This window comes from Drosophila eugracilis, unplaced genomic scaffold, assembly GCF_018153835.1.
Source record: "Drosophila eugracilis isolate 14026-0451.02 unplaced genomic scaffold, ASM1815383v1 contig_445, whole genome shotgun sequence".
Taxonomy (NCBI): domain Eukaryota; kingdom Metazoa; phylum Arthropoda; class Insecta; order Diptera; family Drosophilidae; genus Drosophila; species Drosophila eugracilis.
In genome coordinates this window covers 2,618,787-2,642,631 of record NW_024573311.1, presented here as the reverse complement: position 1 = coordinate 2,642,631, position 23,845 = coordinate 2,618,787, and the positions used below count along the sequence as shown (strand labels likewise).

The window sequence follows — 23,845 nt, the reverse complement described above, 5'->3', positions numbered from 1 at the left end:
AAAAGGAACTGACTTCCAACTGTCTGGCGTCCTTTGCCTTCGGGCTCTGGGTTGAGCCTGATATCCTTTGAATGCAATTAGCTGCATGCCTAATTAAGTTGCTGAATTGTTTTTTAAAGGATTAAAGCGAAATTCATTGGAAATTAACATATGCAAATTAGGGTTTTTATGCATTTAATTATAGCCTTTTAAAGGGAAGGCTTTGTAGTTTTATTGGAGGTTTTTTTGGGTTAATTTAAAGCTGTCTGACACAGTAATGTAATTATGCTATTAAAGTTTTATTCCGAAAGAATTTCCTCATTAATTCTGACATCTCAAAGTAAACTTTAAACTTAGTTGGAAAAACCCGCCTATTGCCTGCTAATTACAGGCAAAAAGACTCCTTTCTTTCCGTTACTCTAGAAGCAAAGACATCCTGTATGTGTAGGCAAATATCCTGCAAAGCATCAGATCTTTCTGCTCTTGCAACTTCCTCTGCATTTTCATTCCCATTCTGTGCTTCCCCATTTGTGGCTGGGACTTTGATAGCCAAGACTTGCAACAGTGTATCTGCAATAATATAATGTCATGTAATAAGGAAGTAACATTTACAAAAGCCAACTGCTTGCAACAGCCAAACAAATACATTCGCACAACGTGTTTGTATGTGTGTGTGTTTTAGATCCATTTGCGTGTGTGTGTGTGTGTGTGCTTATGGAAAAGCGGTCGACGCGTGTAAATTGCAAAGAGTAAAATCTTGTAAAAGGCAAATTCCTTTCAAATGCAACCATTGCTCCGGATAGAGAGAAAGGATGTGTGTGAGAATGTCTATGTGTGGGCAGGGAGAACTACTTAAAGTTGCAAGGCACTAGAGAAAGAGAACTGCAGGACTCTCTGTGTGGGAAAAAGGAGGAGAAGAAGAAGGAGTTGTGGTGAAATTTACACAGCGCATTCAAGTTGACTTTTATAGTATGTCATACAACAAACATCAAGAAGAGGATATCACCCATCCACTCAGCCACACCACCCACTACCTACCACCACCACCCCCTCAATCATCGCTAGTAAAAGATACTAAGCAAACTTTGTAGTTTTTTCTTGCAGCAGCCACACAGAGCAGTCTCAACTTGTTGTAAGCTGGAAATTTGATTGAAGATATTGCAGGTGTTGAGTAGAGTGGATAAGGGTTTCTCTAGGCTGCCAGGAAGGATGCCAAGGAGTCTGAGAGAGTGTCCATAGACCAGGATGAAGTGCGGTCAACATGTTTGCCATTCAGCTCCCTCTTGTTACTTTATTGGAATAGCTTAGCCTTCTCAACTAACCACAAAGTATTGCCATCTTGATTAGTTTTTAGGGTCTAAGATGATCTGCAAATGATTTAAGCCGTAAAATGAGGATTTAAAACCAAGAAGATATTAAACTTATACTCATCAGCCAACGAATCTTCCCCTTTTTCATGTGAAAAACCTTTAGCATTTCTCTTGATTTCCTTCATTTGAATGTCCTACCAATTATTTTGACCAGAGATGGCTAAAGCGACTTCTGCCCCTCGAGATGTTTGTGTTTGCCAAGGGGAGTGGTGGCCATGTTGGACTGCAAGGGAAGTGCTGGGGGTGTTGGGTTGGACAAACACTGCACACAATGTGAGTGGCAACCACTCCACCATTGCATCCTCCTCTCATCCCCAACAAACCCCCTACGTTTTGCCTTTCAAGCTGCTGGCCCTTTTCTAGTTCAAGTGTTTGCATTTTACGACCACAGACGCAGACGGACACGGACATGTGCTTGTGTATAGATGGTTGAGTAAGTGTGTGTGTGTGTGTGTGAACTGGTTCTTTATTTTCGAGTTTGTGAGCTTAAGTGAAATGTAGCTGACCTAAGCTATTAAATAAACAGAGGATAACCGTAGATTGCATGCCCGTTTGTCTCAAGGTCTCCTCTTACTCACTCTCTCTCAATCACTATCTTTCTCTCTCTCTTGCATCCACTCATTTATCTACCTTAACTAATAAATATTCATTTAAATTTACTAATCCATTGCAATCTGCCTCCCAACTTCTCCTTCAGGCAAATTTTATGAAATAAGTGAAAAACAGAGAAAAATATTAGAAAAGAAAGTAAAAGAGGAAAAAAAAAACGAGAGAAACCAAGACCAAGAATAAGAAGAAGAAGGCCAAAAGCAGCACAGTGCTTGTCTAGCTGGAACAAAGGTTATAAGGTCGAGAGGACTCTGCATGTCAGCAAGAAATCCACAGGCAATTGGCCATAGAAGAAGGATCGGTTATAGCCGCTTCCGATCGATCAGCGTATCAATCAAAATGCTCAGCTCGCTGGACGCGTTGGCTGGCAAAATAGCCACTGCCACGCCAGGAACGGGAGCTGTAACGGCTGACAGTAAGAATACACAGTCCCTACATCATCATCATCGCTTGGAGTACGATTACTCGGCGGTTGAGATTGAACCACCAGCCGAACAGTTGGCCAATTCGCCGCGCAGCGAACGGGAAAGATTGCAACAGGCTCAGCAGGCCTATGAGCAGCAGGCCCAGGCGGAACTGGAATTTGGTCTGGCCGAGGTGGATGCCAAGATGACACAGCTGAAGAGCAGTTCAAATATGCAGCACCACCATTCCAGCCAACATCAGTTACAGCGCCATCCGCATCACCATCAGCTGCACCACCATCAGCCCCACCACAATCAACATCATAATCATCATCAACATAATCATCATCATCCCTACCAACGACCCAAACCCACATCGCCGTCCCATCACCAGCTGCATCAATCGCCCTCCTATCAGCAGCAACTCTCCCACCTGGCCGCTCTGCAGGATCACCATGATCTCCTCCAGTCCCAGCAGGAGCTCTTCCACAAACAGTTGGCCAATATGCAGGAGTACCAGCGGGAAAGGGAGCGAGAGCGAGAGCGAGAGCGGGAGAGGGAACGGGAACGGGAACGGGAGCGAGAGCGGGAGCGGGAGCGCGAGCGGGACAGGGAACGCAGCAGCTTTATCGATAGCAGTGACTACGATTCCCAGACGGAGTTCAAAATTTGCCTGAGGGAAAGGTGAGTGTGCGAGTGATTCATTCCTCCGGAACCCCAACATCCACTCACACTAACCTCTAACTAATTTTTACCATTAATGTTTAATTTTAATTTTAGCTAATTTTAATTTGTAATTTAATGTTTAAATGTAACCTTTTCATTATGTTTTAGTTTTTACTCATTTTCTTTAAGTTTTACTCTTAACCTTAGTCATGATTTTTAAACAATAATTTCAGCATTAAACAAAAATAAAAAAAACATATTTAAAACCCTAAAATCCATAACTTACCACTAATTAAAACACTTAATTATATTAACTAAACTTACTTATTAAATCAGTTTGCAAATTTCATTCATATTCGAAAAAAGATTTCCTTATCTAGTTCATCTTTCACCCCCTTATAATCATTATACATTCCATGGCTATTTATATATTTCCTTTGCCTTTAATCATAAATTACAATTTCCATTTTTCTTAGGAAATCTCTCATAAGAAACTATAACAACAATAATGAGAATTTTCTTTATTATTTTTACACTCCAACATTGCATGTCTGCATGCACGAAACGAAAGTATTTTAAAATCCAACTTAATTCATTAGCTAAAATCGGCAAGAGGCGGCCGTATAATTATAGTTATTAAAAATGAAATGAAAATGTTAAAGTCTTCATTTATTCGGGTTAATGGATAAATGAACACTGAAAGTCAAGATTTGTAAGAGAAAAAGTAGATTTATTTTATTCAAAAGACAATAAATTTATATGAAAATATGGGGATACAATCTTCAAACTAATAATCCTCTAAGAAGCTAATGAGTTTCCTCACCTATTTCAGTCTTAGACTTCTTCAGTTTCCACCTCTGTTTTACCTCAAATGTCCAATAGAATTACCCCTTAACCTCAGATGGCGATTCTCTCTAGTCTCTTCCATCTTAATTTTCCCATTCCGGTGCTGTCATTTTGGGTTGTATCCTCAGTGTAAACACACGTCAGGAAATCAAAACTCGAAAAACACGCACCTTGGCAACGCCTCAAAGCAAATGCATGCAGCGCGAATCCTTGGGTAGGGAAAGGGAAAACTCAAACCAAAAATAATAAAAACATTTGTAATTTTTGGCCAAACGAAAATGTCACGTGACAAATTGCTGCTGGGCGAAAATGAGCTTAAACCGCCGCCAAGAGTAGCAAAAGGAAAATCAGCTTGCTATGGGAGTGTTGGGAGGTGGCATATATATATACTTAGGTGTAAGGAAAATCGAGTTTTCCAAGCACACATGCTTAACACGAAACCCCCTCGTCTTGGCACCCTCACAGCGAACACGACAGGCAACTTTATTATTCACATTTGTTTGGTCTTAACTAATTTAATGTGTAATATCATTTGACATATTGTTTTCATGTTCCAGCCTTTGATTTGTGGCCCTGTAAAGGGTTTTCTCGTTATTTGTTTTGCCTTTGCGCCCCTCCTTTTTTGTGGCAACAACCCCCCTGTCTGGGCCTTATCACACATGCAAATAGTTGGCGCCTAAGGGAGGCGCCATTCTGACAGTTACCACCTATACCGAAAACGCTCTAAATGGGGTTCGTTTTGGTGAGGATAGGGATGGTAGAAGGGGAATATGAAAAGTATAATGATAACTCTTCTTCAATGATATGATTTGAATCTTCGATATCTCAAAGTTCTTCTTCATAGTGTACCCCAGAAAAATATTCAAAATTTCCCTTTTCCCATCTCTAACTTCTTCCGGAAAACAGCAAACGATGCGTAAATTTTTTTATAGCCCACACTGAGTATGACATTTTATGTTTACTGCCACTGCCTTGGCAATTTACAACTTTTGCTGCTATTTCGGTGGCATCCCATGGTTCTAGGCACTTTATGGCTATTTTAAAAGGCTTTGACATTTGCGTGCGCCTGCAATTGTGGCTAAGTAAAATGGCCAAATACCGAATACCGAATCGTTCATTGACTTTAAAGCGCGTGTTGCAATGCAATTAGCTTGGACTAAATATAATGCTGCACTTGCATGTGACATTCAATTAGTTGGGCGCTGGGCGTTGTGGCTTCTGATGAGGCAAAATTATAATTATTCATAGCCAATGGGGGAAAATTCTCAGCTGAAAGTGAAATGACTCTTTTTCTAATGCGCTACAAAACCAACAAACAAATAATAATAAACAAAACAGAAAGAAATGTTGGAACAAAACAGCAGCGGTAAACAAATAGATGTGGGAAAACAAAGCTCCGAGAGAGGTTTTTCATTTATTAAAGTGGCCGTGAGAGTGGGTGGTCGGGGATGAGCTGAGCTTTGGGCACGTAAGCAAATAATGCCAGCACATGTGAATACAAGGATGTGTTGTTGGAAAATAATGTCTAGGCGAGTGCTGAGAAAGCAGCGCTCAGCTTTTGTGTGGCCAAAGGTAAAGTGACAATGCAGCGTGTAAGCCAAGCCAAAAGGAAAGAACACGGGAAACCTAAGGGAAATTATAAAGGAAAATGTTGGCTAAGGATTTGCATAGGCTAGCCTAAATTATTACTCTGGTCGTATGTGAATTCAAATAATATTTAATCTTAAAAATAAAAGGGAAATGGTGGTGAATATTTTATAAATATATTTTTAATATTTATTAATGATCATTAAAATGACTTTTTCTAATAAAAAACTCAATTTTTTGTGCATTTTCTGGCTGGAAAGTTAATCCCACAATCATTTGCAAATTTCTGCATTTAATCTGAAGGTCATTTTCTTCAATTTCCTGAAGTACATACCACATTCTCCTCCCCCTTCCTAGTTTCTTCTTTCCTCGTTTTTCTGCCTATGCTTACAGCAGCCAACAAAAGCAATTGGAAAGAATGCTGCGCTGCTTTTTCTTCTGGGCATTATGAAAAAAGGAAAAGCACCTACAACAATTCCTTCTACATTTGCCCTACACCCACTTTTCCTCCTCCCGCCTGCAGTCTATTTATAACCCAAAGCTGGCATTGCATTTCACTTTGCAGCGTTCTTTCTCAGTGTGTGTGTTTGTATCATTTCAATTGTTGCTGCTGCTTTTTGCTGTAGCTGTTGTTTGTTTATCCAGCAACCGCCAAGCCACCCACTCACACCCAGCTTTTCTTTATTTGCGGGTGTGTGTGTGTGTGTGACCCAGGAAAAGCTAATTTAGCTGCTGGATGAGGGACATTCAAGGATAACCCAGTGAGTAAGCTCAGCTCCCGCGACTTTTTTTGTGGTGTTTTGTTCTAGTGAAATCGAAATCCAACAGACAGGGGCAGTGTATGCATTTTTCTAGGCACTGAGAGAAAATAAGAGTGCCTTTTGATGAATATTTTTAGCAAAAATAAAAAGTTTTAAGCGGAATTTCATTTACAACTTAACTAAGGGTTAAAGCAACTTACATTTTAAGGAAATTGATATATTTTTTGAAGGCACTGAAACTCCTTAAAGAAGAGTATCCCTGATTTTTGTTTAGTGCTTAAAAAGAATATGTGCTCTTGAGGGAGACAGGACGCGTCAGATGTTCTATGTTTGCCATTTGCATAGTTGCATGTTGGAGTCCGGCTCAACGTGCATTTGTGTTAGTCATGTATGTCTGCATACTTTTCACCTTTATTGTTTTATGAAAATTTTATTTGTACAAAAAAAAAAAGAAAAATAATATGTTAAATATTTGTGTGTGTGTGTGTGTGATGTGTCAGTTGGCTTGAGTTGACTTGCATCTGCTCAGTTTTTCAGAAATTTGTTATTTAAATAAAAATAGAAAGTTGCATATAAATTACATGCATGAGTAATGTTTTTCAGTTGAAGGAAAAGGTTGGGGAAAACCCTCTGCAAATATTTTGGGAATGTATAAAATTGTTTTTCAGTTATGTTTGAAAATGGGCGAAAAGCTGGAAAAACTGTCAGAACTTGAATTTATAACAAGGTTTGGGTTCTAATTAAAAATAAAATACTTCAAAATATTCAATAAAATGGATCAAAATGTATTTTAAAAATGAAATAGTAATTAGTAATAATTTCTTTTCTCCTTGAAAATCAATACAAATTGTTCAGATTTTAGCCAACAATTTGATTTACCAAACATTATTTTGAGGGTTCTATTTTACAGGGTCATTGTATAAATATTACATTTCCAATTTTAATGAGCGGCAATCAAATAAACAAATAACAAACTTTCAACCAGCAAAATAAATTTTGTGTAATTTGTTAGGCAGAAACCTGAAATTGTTGAGGGGGGCAATGAAAAGCAGAGGAAAATTGCCAGTTTCGCCGGGTCAAACCTTTTTTATTCTTGTTATATTTTTCAGTCGATTTCTGCTGTTGGTTTTATTCTCTTTATTTTATTGTATTCAAGTGCGGTTTGTTCCCTGGAAAATAACTCAGCTCGTTAACTGCACAAATAACATGTCAGCACTTTTCCTTTTCTCCCTTTCGACCTCTGGTTGCCGCAAATTTGCGGAGTCCCCGCCATGGATTCAGTTCACTTTTGGTCTGGCCATCATTACTCAAGAGTCCTTAAAGTCGGGGCAAATAAAAAAATAATATAAAAAGGGGAGCAGCAAAAAACACACGACCCCCTCTCTCGCTCTCTCTGTGAAGTGGTTAAGTCAAATAAAACACAGAGTTCGGTTGAAGTTGGGTTTGCCCTGTGTTTTTTAATGCCTGACCAAATGTATTAATCACACACTCGCTCGGAAAGGGAGAGTGGCCACACAGGACCCTTCGTCTGCAAACTTTTCTTTTGGAGCCCACATATCAATGAACCCCCTCAAATCAATAACTAAAGGTCCTTTCCAGCAACCAACAACAAAAAAATTAGTAAATGAAACTGCCTTCAAATGTTGATTTTCGGTTCACTTTATTTTGTGGTTTCTCCTTCGGTCAGCAAATAAAAAGAGAACTGAATGTGACCCCAAATAAAATAAAATATAAAGCAATAAAAAATATGGGTGGGCAATATGAAAAAAAAAGAGTGAAAAGTGAAAGCAGCCGCCGCAGTTTGTTGGTGCAGAAAGCATTAATAAAATGGCGCCGCGTGATATGCTATACTTTTTAGTTTTCGGGGTTTGCCTATATGCTTTGGTCCTTTAAAACGTGAGAAATGTTAGTTTACCTTTAATGAACTTTGTTTCATGTCACTTTTTCATTGAAATAAATATTCTATTCTATAAACCATATGAATTATGTATAATAATTTTTTTTAATAATAAATAATATGCACTCAAAACTAACAAATCTTTCCCTTGGCCAAGGCTTTCCTATTTTTACATGGTTTATAAAACCCTATTATACACAAACTTATGGTATTAAACACTTCGTTACCTTTTATCCAACTTCATATCCTTTTTTATTATTCCTTTGCCTTTTCTAGTTCTATCGCATGCAAGCGCCTCGAAAATTGCGGTTAGTTTTTGGTTCTACTTTTACCATTTTTTGGTGTTTGCTTTCTGGTATATGCTGAGTGCGAGTGTGTCTGCGTTTTGAAGTGTGTGTATGGGTGTTTGTGTTACTGCGTTTGCGGTCTTCGAATGCTTCAGTGGAAAAACAAAAGCTGGAAAGCTGCGTTCGCTTCTCCCCTGCATAACCTTCCCTTCATCAGCCCGAAATCCCCATTTCTTATCTCACTTCCCACTCGACCCACACAAGCTGTGGCCCGTCTGAGGGCAGACTGAGAGAAATTCTAAAACCCATACCAATAAAAATGTCCTAATTTATAAAGATTTTAAAGATATTTTTAATATAAATATTAAGTTTTTCACTTTTTCTAATGCAAAAATTTAAACGTATGTAACTTCATTTTTTTTATAAAAATTTCTTAATATTTTCCCAGTGCATTTCACTTACTTTTCCCTTTCCTTTTGCCTGCATCTGTTGGTTCATTGATTTTGGTGTGGAAATTAACTTTGCTGGTTTTTTCCTAGACCCAGTTCCCCCTTCTCCCTCCCTCCTTCCGCTTCACTATCCTGCAAGTTGTATATATATATATATATATATCCACAGCAGTAGTTTCTTATGGATGGTTTTGGTTTTTGTTGGTAGATTTTCGGCACTTTGTAAGCATTATTTGTTTTCGCTTTTATTTATGTTGCGGTTCGTTTTCTTTAGTATGCAATTTTCGGGTTTTGAGGGCAAAACTCTAAACAAATGAAAGTTGTAAAAAAAATAATAGATTTACTACGTTTTAGTTTATGGTAAATAAACAAAATTGATTTAAGGAAATAACAATAGTAAAGCCTTTTTGGATTAAAAATTATAAAATTGGTTTAAATAAAATGAAATGACAATGCCCCTTTTTTATTCCTAATAAAAACTCTAATCCTTAGTACAATATCAAATAAAACTCAACTTTATTTAAGCCTCAGTGGCCACAATAACTCTTAATCCTTGACACACCTCCTTTCATCTGCAGTACCTGACATTGATGGTGGAGAGTCCACTTTCATTTGTGCCAAAACATTTTCATAAATTAAAACGGCGCGTCAGCGGCAATGCACAAAATGCCAAACACATGACGGGCCCAAAATGAATTGCAGGCAAACAAACCCATGTATTGTTACAGTGAGAGAAAAAAGGGGTTATATATAAAAAGGAATTATTCATATTTTTGAAGTATATGCGAAATGAGTGAATGGTTTTACCCAAAACAAACAAAATCAGAAATATAGAAAAACAAAAAAAGTACACAAAATATCTTTCAGTGCACTTTGGACCCGCCATGTGAAAACAATAAAAACAGAAGCGCCAACAATTGCTACCCAGTGATCCTTCCATTCTGTTGTTTTTCGTTATTACCTTGGAGATTAATTAATTGCGAGGCAGAAATATGCTACAAGTTCAGATCCCTTCAGGCCTCCCCTGACCTCCCTCTCATTTTTTAACCTCTACAACTGTCAGTCATCCAACACCCCGCCCACCCCTTCGTTTTAACTCTTTTCCTTGCATTTATGAGTCGAAATAACAAAAACAAGGGAGCGCACGCCCTCTGCCGGAGAGTAGGGGTAGCAAACGAGCAGGAACATCCATGGTAATTTTCGGGCTCGTTTTTGTCCTTCCCCTTCCCGCAGACCCCTTTTGTTTATGGCTTTTCTTTTATAAAGTGGAAAATTGCAGACAGCATTGTTTGTTATTTATTGCCATTTTGATATGAAACCTTTTTTGTTTTTTTTTTGGTATTTCCTGTAGGTTATATCCTGGATCTCAGGCCTCTAGTTGGCCTCTTTGGCTTGTCATAAAATCTGTAGAACATCGTTGAATAAGAATCTTTGGTAATAACAAGCTATCAAAGTTATTGGTAGCGAGGTAAAGGGTTAGTATTGTATATTAAAGAAGCAATTACTACTGTCTTTCTGCTATCTAACTTTACCCCCATCCTTCCACTGATATCTCAGCCAACCATATTGACCTTCGATAGATTTTTCCGTATTGAAACACAATCATTTATTTAGCTTATAATCCGATCCACTTGCCCCACCGATTACCCGAGCTCCACCTTTATCCGCTCAGCCATTTGCCATTTGCTAACTCAATCAAGGCTCTTGAAAAATGGCATGGCCAACGCCCTTTCTGGCCCGAACATTTTACCTTGTCAACCCATTTTAGCGTTGAAATCAATTTGACAAAAGCCACATAAATTTAAATAAATTGCGGCTGTACATAAATTTAGACATTGAGAGCGTTGGCACAAATACAACGAAGGCGGCCAACTTAAGGAAGGAAGAGGCGGCGGCGGCTAGTCATTTGCCATTGGGTCGGGCTAACAAGAACGAGAAAAAAAGGGCAAACAAGCCACCAAGCTGTGGGGTTTTTCTAAACCAAAATACAAATAAACTTGCCCAGGGACGACGACTCAACTAACAAAACAAACAAAAAATTGAGTAGAGCAGAAAAAGTGGCTAAAACCGGGCTAACTAAAAAGGGGTGAAGAAAAATGTTAGTGGCTCTGTGTAAGCTAAGGGGAGTCGATTTTCCAAACCAACCAAGCAACCAAGCCACGGAAATAGAAAATAGAAGAAACAAATACAATTTGAGCTGAGAAAATCAAAATGAAGCATAAACAAACACAGGCCAAAAGCAAATGGAGCCAATAATAGAAAAAATATGCGAAAAAAAAACTAAATAAAGCATAACAAGCAAAGACGATTTTCAGATAGATTCGATTTTGCCAAAAGAGAGAGAGGGAGGAGAGAGGGAGAGTGTGGGAAAAAACTGAATTCAGGAAAGTGTATAAATGAAAAGAAATCGAAACCGATTGGAACAAAGTTGGCAGGGGGTAAAAAAAAGGGAGGAGCAGGCAGGAGCGATAAGCAGGCAGGAGTCAAACACAAACGGACCAAAATTCGAACCCGGGGCCAGCCAGCATAAATGAATCCTAAGCAGGCAAGTGCACAGTACAGTGGGTCCAAATGGAAAATTAGTAGATCATGTTGAAAAGGATATGGAAATTTCAAGAGAAAAACCATTTTCCCCACTGTATCCATCACAAGTTCCCGAATCCGGCAGCGGGCGACTACAACCCCTTAGGGAATTCTTGCTTAGTCTGTCCCGCAGAGAGCTGCGTCCTGGCAACGTCCTGCCACGATTTCCTGGTCCTGGTCCTAGACCGGTCTGTTCTGTTTTGGGCCTGGCTAACAGGCAAAAAGGGCTTTTCATAATATTTTTAGACATTTGACTTTTGATTGAGCGCATTACACGCGATTCAAATGGGAATGAAGTCGAAGTCCGGGCTTACATTTCAACTGAGGCAATTTATTTGGCCCGCATTTTGCTCAATGTTTCGCAGCCCTTGTTCTCTGCCCTTGCTCTTGCTCCTGGCCCCTCACCCACTTCCTCCTTCTTTGGCCATAAAATTAGATTGTCCTGGCTTATGCAAAGGATTTTGCTGGCTGTTGCTGCTGTCGCAAGCATTTGGCTGCGTAGATTGGCACAGTATTTTATTGAAAATCTAAGTCAAATATCTAAACGACGGTGTTTTATTACCTGTTTTCCACTCTCTCTATCTTTCTCTCTCTCTCTCTGGCCATGTTTAGCGAATGTTTTACATTCAGAAACTAAGTCAGTTGGTTGGCTAAAATGGTTCTTCTAAGTGGTGGGGCTTAGTGGGATGAAGTGGCTCCATTACTGGTTCAGGTTTTGAGGTGGGTTTGAATGGTTTTAAGTCTCTGGGAATTCTCCTTGGGATATAAAAATATCTTTGGGTTTTGTTAGGTGATACTTATGGTTTGGGTTTTAGGATTGGTTTACAGTAGGAAAATATAAAAGGGAAACGTACAAAAAAGGTTTAAAAATAATACCAGATTTTCTATTAGGAGTTTTACTGGATTTACTTTCTGAAAGTCCATAACTTCTGCTGACTTCCTACTATAAACTCCAACAAAATCAACCCACAAATTTGTTCTCGTTTATTATCACCATTAATGCGCCTCTCAAAAAGTTGTCTTAAAGAAATTAAATTTCCCAAAACCCCTCGCTTAATTCGTCAAGCAAATGACGAACAAATCCGGGAAAATTCTTCAGTAAGCTTTGAAAAGTGAAAGTGACAGAAGAGCCTTAATTTTCAACTTTTCCCAGCGACTTCCTTACTTCTTCTCCATCTTTGATTTTTGTGTGCTTGGAGCAAAAAAGGGGCCTGTCCTTAAAATGTTCGTTTTGACTTTTTTTGTTAGATATTTTTTTTATATTACAAACGTCAACTTCGACGTCGCTGACTGACTTCCTTCCGCTTAGCTCATTAAACATACAAAAAAAGAAGCGAATTTCTGGAATCAGACCTCCTCCTTTTTCAGTCTCAAAACTCTGTGAAATTCTCGCTGTTCTCCAGACATCCAAAACGAATGTGTTTTCTTTATTTTTTTTTTCTGTAAGAGTGAATTTTCTGCTCGTCATAATGGCCACGTTGAAGGCTCCCCGGGGAAAAAGCAGAGCCCGCCGCCTCTCCACTCCTTCGTTTTATTTATTTGCCGTGTTTATGCTCCCTCCTCCGCCCTTCAGCATAATTTTATTTGTTTGCTTAAAAAAGAATTAAAAGCGGTTTTCTGCTGTATTTTATTTTTTATGTGCACTTTTTATCCTTGTGCTTTTGAGTGCGCGAAATCGTTTTTATGTGCGTCTGCGGTGGCGGCAAAATGTCCTCCGAGGGTGAGGCCCAAGGACCAAACTTGAAAGAGAAGCGCATTACTTGGCAATTGTTGACATTTACATTTTTGGTTATAATTCGGAGTTTTATGCGGCATATAAAGGGCAATATGTGAGGGGGTTTTATGGGGCTTTCATTTTTTAGTGTTTTGTGGCTTCAATTTTTGAGTAATTCTATAAGAAAGGGCTGTAAAATATAGTCATTGTGTTATTATTAAAAAAGTTATCTTAAAGGGTTTATGATTTATGATTTTTGTGGATTTATTAAAGAACCGATTTTTTTCTTATCAGAGCTTTGGGTTTAGTTGTTATTTTTGATTAGGTAAGTAAGCTTCCTTTTAAGCTTTAAAATTACTTTGTGAAATCTTCACCACTTTAAACAACCCCTCAGAATATCGAAAAAAGGGAAATCCCCCATATTCTTTCCTTCCATTAAATACTTCCAACCACCGAGAAGGAGTTTCCCGCTCTGACATTGGCGCATAATTGATGCCTCCGGGGAGCTGTGATAAAAACAAATCAGCGGCACACACACACAAAAAAAGTGGGTTTGCCACACACACCCTCTTCTCACATATAGCAGCTGGTTTTTCCAACATGTGCGTGTGTGTAGGTCGCTTAATATAATTCACACCATTAAACCGAGAGCTGCGGCATTTTGCCCCTGTTAGACATAAATTTTTATAGACAATGCACAGAGCTGCTGCTGCTCTCCGCATTTCCCCTGAAAATATGTTAAGTTAGCCCGGAAAACTGGTCGCTTATCAACTTTGTTTTCCCGTTCTTGTTTTTCTTTTTGCTAAATTTTTCCTAGAGTTTTTTTTTAGCTACCTATCTAAGGGCTGCTGCATCGCCCTTTGGTTTAACCCTTGAGCCACATGTGGCGGCGTTGGCAGCCAGCCCTTTGCCTTTTAGCTTATCAGGGCGCGTTTATGCCAAAACACAAACACTCCTCGCTGGGCGAAACCATTTCGACGCTACTGTTGTGCTATAAGGACAGTGGGGGTGGGGTAAATATTTGAATGGGTTTTGGATATTCTAAAGGAATTATCAGACTTGGTTAAGTTTTTCCCATTTCGAAAGTTCAAATCGGGTTTGATTTTAGTTCTAGTTAAGGGTTTGAAAAACCAAGTGAAAGGTGTAGAAAAAATATATATTCCCGATACAAATTACAGCGTAAGCATAAGTTTTTCTTTATGTTTGTTCCACTGTAATTGGACTTTTGGTATCCCAGGTAGGCGCCAAGTGAGTTTGCTCTGTTCTCGAGAGTTTGTGTGTGTGTGTTTTGAGGGCATTGTGGATTCGCATATGGGAGTGTGTGAGGGGTGGAGAGGGGAAGGGGTAATATCATGTGTGTGTGCTACTTAGCCTAATGTAAACCATATGCATGCCTCGTTGCGCACCCAACAACAGCAACAACAACAAGAGGAGAAGAGCGGCGACAGCAACAACATCAAACACTTTGCTGTGCAGCGAGGCTTCACTTTAGTGGAAATAGGGTGGTTGAGAAAAGGAAGGGGGTAGTCAAGTGATAGGGTGGGAAAAGGGAGCTAGAGGAAGAGGTACTCCTCTTGGCATACATTGACACAGAAATGGCGAAAACTTGTGGCAAAAGTAAGTTACCAAAAAAAAGGTTGAGGTGGCTAAAATACCACTCTAAACTACCCTTCCTTTAACTGTTTTTCTTTTTTTTTCCCCCGCAATGCTTGAAAAATACTTTTCGCCTGTCACGTGGTGCAAACTTTGTACCTCGCTCTCTGCTTTTCCACTTTTCAGCTTTCCTCCACTCGCGTCATCTGATATTCGAAAAGCGCCGAAACTTATTAGCAAAGTGCATTCTTTGCTATCTCTTCTACCTTTCGGGGTCAGGTCTGAGTTGCTTTTTTACTCATTTCTCCTCCCTTTTCTTCCTTCTTGTTTATTTTTTTGGCTTTCCATTTTTCAACTTGTTGAGCGAAAATTAAATTTTTAATGAATTTTTCCCCGAAACGAAAAGTTTTCCCATACGTGCCGAACGTAGGGTGGGCTAAGAGGCAGGAGCTGGGATGAGCAGGTTTGCTTTTTTGATTTAATTAAAAACATTCTTTGACTTGCCAAAGTGTTGCAAAATTGCTGTAAGCAATGTTTCTATCTGCTCCTCCTCACTGGCTTTTTCTCATTTACTCTCCAAACAATCTACAGTGATTCCTCGGCAAAGTTTACAAACTGCAAAAACTGAAAGTATTTAAAATTGGGTTTTTAAAGAGAATTAAAAGTAGCAATACCTAATTATTCTTTTCCAAAAACCAAAAATAAATATTATTTTCACATTTTCTAGGTAAACCAGCCCCTTAACCTCTCTCTCTCAGTGTTCTTTCCCCATTTTCCAGCAAATTGTGAAAATCTTTAAAGCCGTTTAAACTGTTTTGTGTGCCAAAATTGGGCAATAGATTATGTCTGTTGGAATATTCGGAGCACCAGCTGTGTGCTATCCTGAGAGCCAATGCCTCCACCGTTTTGGGGCTTCGTCGTCGCTCTTCTATTGATTTTCAATTAAAAATCCATACAAACTCTGGCGGAGGCCAATTAGCCCAGTTTGCTGCCAACGGATATGGCTAACAACAACAATTAGCCCGGAGAGTAAAGTATTGCCCGAAAATTGTTGTTCTTGCCACTACTAGTGCCTCTATTCAAGTGCCGTTTGGTAAAAGTTTTCAACGTGAAAATATGTGTGACTGGGGGGTGGGGTAGTTTGGGAAAGACTTAAGCCCCCGTCCCTCCATTCTGTCTAACGGTGTTCTCATCGCATTTAGGCCATAATTGCAAGCAGCCGCTAATTTCACAGGCACCAGACGACAACTTGACAGGCGCCTCTGTTTGTGGCGACTGAAAGAGGGAGGCGAACGGGCTGCGACCTGCTGCAAGGGGCAACCAAAAAAGGGGGGATGCAAGGCGAAGTGTTTGGCAAACGGAATGACTCGTTGATTGACTGAGTGAGTGACTGCAATGACGACTGCTCTAGGTTGGCTTGTTTGTGTGGTCTTCACTTTGTGGACAGGCAGAATGCACTGATCGAAAATAAAGAGAGATTTTGGATAATTTTAGTTAAAAAAATACAATTTCTTAAGTTTAATAAGCTTAAAGATAGGCAATATCGACAGGAGTTTATCCAAAATCAACGAGAAAGTGCGACCACGCTGCGTATGAGCAATAAATCCAAAAAATACTTTTAAAAAATCAATTTTCTCTCCTATAATATTTCTTTTCTTTTATTTCTTGTGTATTATTTTCTTTTTTACTTATTAATAATTCATTTTTTATTAGTGTAGCTTACAAATGCAGGCTAACAAAATTTTTTGGCTAGACGGCGGCGGCCTGTCAGCGAACACACAGCCAGACGATGCAGTCTTTCAGCGTTTTTGACTTGGCAATGTTTTGAATGCAATTTTTGGTCTCTGTGTGTGTGTGTGTTAGCCTGGCTTTAACCAGAAGCCAAGTATAAAAGTGGTTGGAGGAGTAAGCAAAACTTTGCCAGCTGGTTTGTGTGTCTGCTCTTGATGTTCGCCTCGAATATATACACAGCAACTGTTCGTTCCATCTTTTTGCCCGTGCCACATTGTAAACGCATTTGGCCGGAAATGATATCGACTCCTGGGTTAAAGTGTGTTCATGTTGCAAGTTGCTGTTACTGTTGCTGCTGCTGCTGCTGCTGTGTCGTGTCGTGGTGTTGCATTTGCCGCTTCGTTGCACCGGCGATTGGCAACTGGCGGACACTGAACGGACAATGGACAAGGGACAAGGGACCGCCGGAGTCTGCCTTTGTCTTTAAGTGGTCAATGAGCAGACTCTGGTCCGTGTTCCCTGGCTTTGTGCTCGTGAGCCCCCTTCTTCTATTGTGCAACTGTCAGGTTTGTTGTTTCGTTCTGTGCTTTTGACATCGGTTCGATATTTCGGGAAATTTCTGGGCTTTAATTTCATGCCAAAATAATGGTAATGGAGAAAGCCATCATTTATTCCGAAAGTGAGGTGCCAGAAACACAGCTGGAAATGAACTAATTTGAAATCCAGGTTTAATTTGGATTTAACAGGAATTTCATTCGAATTTGGTTTTGGTAATTTACTAGCTAGTCAATATTTTATATAGAAACCTTGCCATACAATCATAGATAACGAAAATCGAAGGATAAATTGCCTCTTCCAACCCAATTTATCCTTCGATTTTCGTTATATTCCCCTCATATTCCATGCATAAACGCTGATAAAATCCCATTTAATTATTTCTAAAATAAAAATTAAGAGGCCTTTAAACTGTTTAAATAAAAACCAGAACATTATGAATTTACAATATTTAAACTAAAAATCAAATAAAAACTTTTTTTCACTTACTTTTAGCAAAAAGTAAATGCTTTCAGCCCACAATCTCTCACACTCTTTTCACTTTAATTAGAGTTTGATCCCTGGTTTTTTGTGCAAAAAACTTATTTAATTATCACTTTATGAGCCCTATTTGGGTTACCAGCTTGCCCACCCATACATGCGTTAATGCGTTTGAAAAGGTTTCGTTTTCATTTTTGTGCTAAATAGGGATTTTTTTAAGCACTAACAAAAATTCTAAAGAACAGGGCTACCATAGTGTAAATATGTTTTACGAGTACACACGAGCTGCATCATCAAAAAAAAAGGAACCCAAAAAATGTCACGTACTTTTTTTGTATTTTCATTTTTGTAAAGGGAAAAACTCTCCCACACACTACTATTCCCTTTAATATTTCCCGCTCTGTGTGAGATTTTGCTTTTCAATGTTGGGTTTCCCGCTGCAACGACAAATAGCGGGGAAAATGATGTCAAGTGAAGATGAGGATGCGTCGACGTGGGTGTAATTAGGAAACTTGCCTCCCCACTTGACTTGCTTTTCAGCTAGAGAGTGAGATGGATGGACGAAAAATGAAATGCTAATATGAAGAGTAGCTGGAAAACGGTGTCAAGAAAGTGTTTTGAAAAGTTTTTAGAATATTTTTCGATACTTTAATTCCTATCTTTTGGTTGGGAATATTTTTTACACTTTTTGTCTCTGTTAATGCAGTAAGTAACTAAGATGGTTTCTGTCAAAAAGATGCCTCTAGGAACCTCCAATTATTAAGGGTTCTTAATTTATATGTGGACAAGAGCTCTTGCAATTAAAGGAGCCGCAGACATTGTAAAAGTCTGAGGAAATGTTGCCCCAACAATTTTAATTGTCACATTTTTGGTTGCATGCACATGAGACCAGACAAATAAAAGAAGGTACAGTGAAATTTAGTTAAGAGTAACTGTCTGATGAAGAAATATAAAGAAGTAATGAAAGGCAACCTATTATCTTGAATTTGTTGCATAGATCCTTGGAATATAAGTTTTGAACTTGAATTAAAGATGAATGGTTACCAGGAAGAACATTTTCCCAATCGAAATATCTTCTTTTCTTCTCAGCCAGATCCATTCTCTTTCATCTAACTGTATTTCCCTGCACATCGCTTTGTTTATATCATTTGGTTTTCCCTCTGCCTTTCCCCCCCCCCAACCCACTGCGATGGTCATTTTAATTGTCTCGTTTTGTGTTTAGAGTGGATTCCAAGCCTGGGTTGCTGTGATGAAATATTTGTCTCAAACCAAGGAAAAGCCAGTCCAAATTAGTTTCATTGATAGCAGCCGGCCAAGGAGAGCCACCTTCATCATTACAAGTTATGTGGGAAGAAGAACAATTAAAACCGAATTCATTCAGGCTTGAAGACGATAATGATGATAGAGAGAGCAACTACAACTACGACTAGAATATAATTATGTTAGCTGGGAAACAAGAAAAGGGCAGCAACAATAAATGCTGGAACTTTCCTTTTGACCAGGCTAAATGCATGTGCTTTTCCTTTTGTTGGACAATGAAAAGGCAAAAATATAAAAGAGGCCACGACCCACGCCCCCGCCCCCAAACACATGAGAACAATTAAGGTTTTGATGTAGTTTTTTCTTCATCTTGTTTTTGTTGTTTTAAGGGAAAGAAGGGGAAGCCCATAATTATGATTATGAGTACTGCCACTCCCACAGCCTTTTCCCTCATTATTATTGTCCTTTCACTGGTGGCTCACTTCAAATATGGCAACTCAGTTGGTTTTAATTGTTGAGGCAGTCTCAAGGGGCAGATGATGGTGATGGGTGGGTGCTCCTGCACTTGTAGTTGTAATTGTACTCTTTGTGCCCTTCTTGTTGCTGCTCAATTGTTGGTTGGCTGCTTGAGTTCTGCTGTTGATTGCTTCATTCTTTGGTGAGGAAAAGTACTTTGGCCTTTAATAGGTAATAATTTTTTACAATTTTCTTTCCTACCACCTTTAAGAATTATCATCCTGCTGTACTCTTTTCTTTCAATAAGCTTGATTTTTAACATCAAAGTGGAATTTTCTTTTCTTATTCCACATTAATTTGGCAGTTCCCCGTTTCTCTTCAACCTTTCTTCTCATTTGCCACTCCAGACTTGCGAGTATCTTTGATTATTTCTCGCTGATAAACCGCAAAAGTTCCCTTTTTTGGTTATATGTAAATTTCCGTCAGGGTCTTGACGTGTCCTTGTCTCCTTTTGCACCCCACGTTGATAATGATGATGATGACGGCGATGACGATGTTTGTTTTTCTTCCACGAGTTAACTTTTCTTCGTTTTGTTGGCTCTCGCTCTGGCCTCATTGCCGCTTCATTAGACCCTGCCTTGCCGCAAGTTGAAGAAAATAAAGTAGGAAAAATTGTGTTGCCCATCAACAGGCGCTCAGTCGTCTGGCTAAATTTTCAAGGATATGAGTTGTTGGTTAATGTTATGTGGCACATTTCCTCCATGCTTGCTTCCTTGCCGCAGCGTAGATGATTGCCAAGAAATTTGCTCTCTGTTTTGGCCAACAAATTTCCCTCAGCTTCCGTTTTCATTCTTTATCCACTCGCCTTTTGTTGTTCTTCTGAGGGAAAATGCTTATACTGTCGTTTAGTTAATGATCCAGCATGTAGTAGTGGCATTTTCCCAAACTCACTTGAGCTTACACTTTACTCTCCTTGACTGTTATCTTAAGTTATTTCGATTTAAGAAGCAGTTTGAGTTTTAGTAACTTTAATTGGAATTTAACTTTTAAAAATTCAGAAATTGTTAGCAGACGAACTCAGCATTTTAAGTTCCCCAAAAGTCGCTTCAATTAGTCACCCATATGGCCTTTGAAAATTCTCCAAATTAAATTCTTTGGTATTCACCACCCTTTTCAAAGTCCCAAAAAGGACTCCTGGGAAATGGAAAACTCACTAACACACACACACACACAGAAAGTCGCAGCAATTATTCCATCTGCGGGTGCCGAAAGTCTAGACCAGCTCCTCTTCTTCACTTGACCAAATGGTTTGAGAAGCGTGAGGAGGGGCAGCGAGAGGAAAAGCCTTTCCACGGCTATCACCTGTCACATAAATAGCTAGCGAATGAATTATTAAAGCAAAAACTGTGAAAAACAGAAGGAGCCCAGCGGAAACTTTAACCCGCAAATGTGTGTGAGTGTGTGTGTGTGTATGCCCCAAACCCCAAAATGAAAACTTTTTTTAAGATGCTTAAAATGCGCCGCCGTCTGGAAGAGAAGGATGTGAGGAGGGAAATTGGGGAAAAGGGGGAGGCCAGCGAAATGGCTAGCAAAGTCTGGCCAGCAGCGGGAAAGCAAAAGAAAAGCTGCATTCGGGAATAATATAGACCCTTTGAATACCATTTCAATTTTAAATTATTTAAAAAATATTTTTAAAAAACAGTAATTAAATGTAAGTAAAGTAAGTAAAAGCTATTTTCCTCTACTTTAATATTCTTAAAAATAAACTACCTATTTTTAATGGGAAAACCTCCTCCTTTTAATCGTTAATTCTCATAATTTTGAAACTTTGAAAACTTAATACTTTTGAGATCTTTGATACCCTTATTTTTTATCAGAAAAGTTTCCTTTGGGTTTTTCTTCTTTTTCACTGTCTTGGTTATAAAAACCGTTATAATAAGCGGCAAAACTGCGGCGCTGGCAAAAAGCGGCAACAAAAAGCGCAGTCAACTTTGCCTTTCCCTCCACTCTTCCCAGCTTTTTCCTTACGGACCGCATAAGTGGCACCTGTGACCAAAGAAAAACCCACACACACACACAGACACACGCATTACCAAAGTGTGTGGCTGTGTCTATGTGCTGGAAAATGTTTGGCGTCGCGGCATTAAATTGGTTTGTTTTTGGGTCCAAATTGTCTGCTGCTTCTGAGGGCTTATAAAATATAATTCGACAGACGACAACCAGGGGCTGCAAAGATAAATATATTAACAAGAACAGCAGGCATCGAGCTGTTGCTGCTGTTTTGACGCTTAAAATGAAAATTTCTACCAAAAAGTGTTTAAAAAAGTCTTTATATGATATGTGATGTGGTTTTATGATGTATATTTCTTTATTTTTTATTAAGTATAAATCATACAAATCATTTTTAGTACAATTTATAATAATAACCTTAAGGATCGACCTAAACGTATCCCACTAGACACAGCCGAGTCGCCTAACCTCTTCTAATCCAGTTTAACAATCAGACGCACTATGGTAATGCCAGCGAATAGACAAAGTTAATAGCAGTTAGAGGACCTCTGTTCTCCTTCTGAACACAAGCACATAATTTTAGACTGCCTCCTTCTGTGTTTCCTTTTTGTGCCCTCCACATTCAAGGATCCTTTCTCTGGCTTCGTCCTGCAGCAATTTGCCAGCCGTTTTATTTGCGGTTGTCGTACATTTATGGGCTCGCTATTTCCCTTTGCTTCTCTTCCACAGACTTTCCATCCTTTTTCCTTGATGATGTTGCTCCTTTGTTTTCCCATTTGGCTGTGTGTGTGTGTGTGGGGTTGCATTCACATTTGTATTTAGTGTAATCTGTTTTGGAGTCCTGCTCCTTGTTGACCATTTAAGTGCAGCTCTAATTACACTGCAAATTATTCGAATTATGCATTTTTAGAGAGCACTTATTTGGTAACACCCGCTCTTAAGCTGTCATTAAACTCTTTGGTTTGTGTTTTAAGAATTTTAGTATCAAATTTTTAACCTTATAGCTCTATCTAATAATATCTCTCTTTTTCTTCTCTTTTCATATACCTCTTTTACTACCAATTTAGGTGAGTTAACTACTAAATCTAATATTTTATAAGCCCAGTTTGAAATAGAATATCCCCCAGAAGGATAATCACTCAATTTAGTCATTCGTTCTAATTCATTAATTGCTCAGAAATATTAAATTCTCTCCACCTTAAATATTTATTGGTCACTTGAATGGAAAGTTCAATTTATTTCTTTTGTTTTTTTCCAATTATGAAAAATTTATTGTTTGACATATTTTGCATGAATTTTCCCTAACGAAAAAAGGAAATGAAAAAATTCAACGTTGAACAAACTATTTTTGGTTTAATTTTCTTTTATTTTTGGCACATTTCGCGGCGCCTTAAAATATGCAACGCTTTGTCCCTGTCATGTGGCATTAAGGCCGCCCAAAATGCGATTGACAGCGAACACACAAATACACACACATGAATATGGCCAAAAATAATACCAAACAAACAAACAACAGTCAAGTGGTAAACGAATATTTGCCTATTTTTTTCTGGGCTTTCCACCTCTCTCTTAACGCTTTTCCAGCGATTGCTAATGCATAAAAAATTGACCCACATTTCGATTAAATATACATATTCATATTTACGTTTGTTTAAGCAACGAAAAAAACATAGGAAACAACCAACGGGAAACCTTTTTTCATGAATAATAAAGTATTATATACGAAAGTTGATTCGAGCATGAAAATAAAATCGAATCGATTTATCAATGTTTCTGGTGGAGAGCAATTCAAGCTGACAATTTAATAATCACAAGGAAATGCCTTTGAAAAGAAGTTATTGAAATATCAGAGGAAAAAGTGTTGCATTCTTTTGGGGATTTTAGGAAATTTTCAATTTACGAGTAGTTAAGTTTATTTTTGGGAATTTTTGTTTTTCCTCATCAATATTAGCTTAAAATATATTTTTCTTTTTACAACTGAAAAGGTTAGTTTTCGCTCAATTTGTTAACAAAATGTTCCATATTGAAGCTACACCTTCGTTGTATATTTTCCTACCTGGCATTTTAGCCTTTGGCAATATTCAACTGACAACAGATAAAAGCTTCGGCATTTCGCCATCGGAGTATCTGTGTGTTAGCTCTGACTTTCTTTCTATACTTTTGTGTGTGTGTGTGTATGTGGGCGAGTGACACACTTATTGATGTAATAACATGTGCATTAAATATTTATTGTATTGGGTAGACAACATGGCACTTTCTTTCGCTTACTTCTGTTCCACTCAGACAGTTTTCCCCCCTTCGCCGAACCACTTTTTATGGCCCCACACACATGGAGCAAAGATCGTAAGTGGCCTGGCCCAAGGAATTGTCTTCAAGTCAAATGATTCGAAAGGTTTTTCCTTTCGGAAAATACAAGGTGGCAGTGTGCAGGTGGAAGGAAAATTGTGTCACATTCGATGATGGCAAAACAGCAGCTTTTGAGGGCATGCCTGAGCTAAGGAGCCAAGATGTTTGCATTATAAAATATGAAAAGGCAAATAAAATGGCAAAAATCAAACACTCGATGCGAAATGTGTGAAAAATTGATGTTGAAATGAATTGAAACTGA

General features: G+C 38.7%; 1 protein-coding gene across 4 annotated transcripts in view; it reads left to right on the top strand.

Moving 5' to 3' along the window:
• LOC108104055 (CUGBP Elav-like family member 2) overlaps window positions 1–23,845 on the top strand; it is a 110,466-nt gene that overhangs the window by 33,614 nt on the left and 53,007 nt on the right. For 2 of the 4 annotated variants that reach the window (XR_001772276.2, XM_041819035.1), the window contains exon 1: window positions 2,129–3,046. The exons of the other annotated variants lie outside the window; for them this stretch is intronic. Coding sequence is in view for 1 of the 2 variants with exons in the window: in XM_041819035.1 (XP_041674969.1) it covers window positions 2,214–3,046 (833 nt within the window). In the remaining variant the exon portion in view is untranslated. Of the gene's footprint in view, window positions 1–2,128; window positions 3,047–23,845 lie in introns of those variants that run through there. 4 annotated transcript variants of the gene reach the window in all.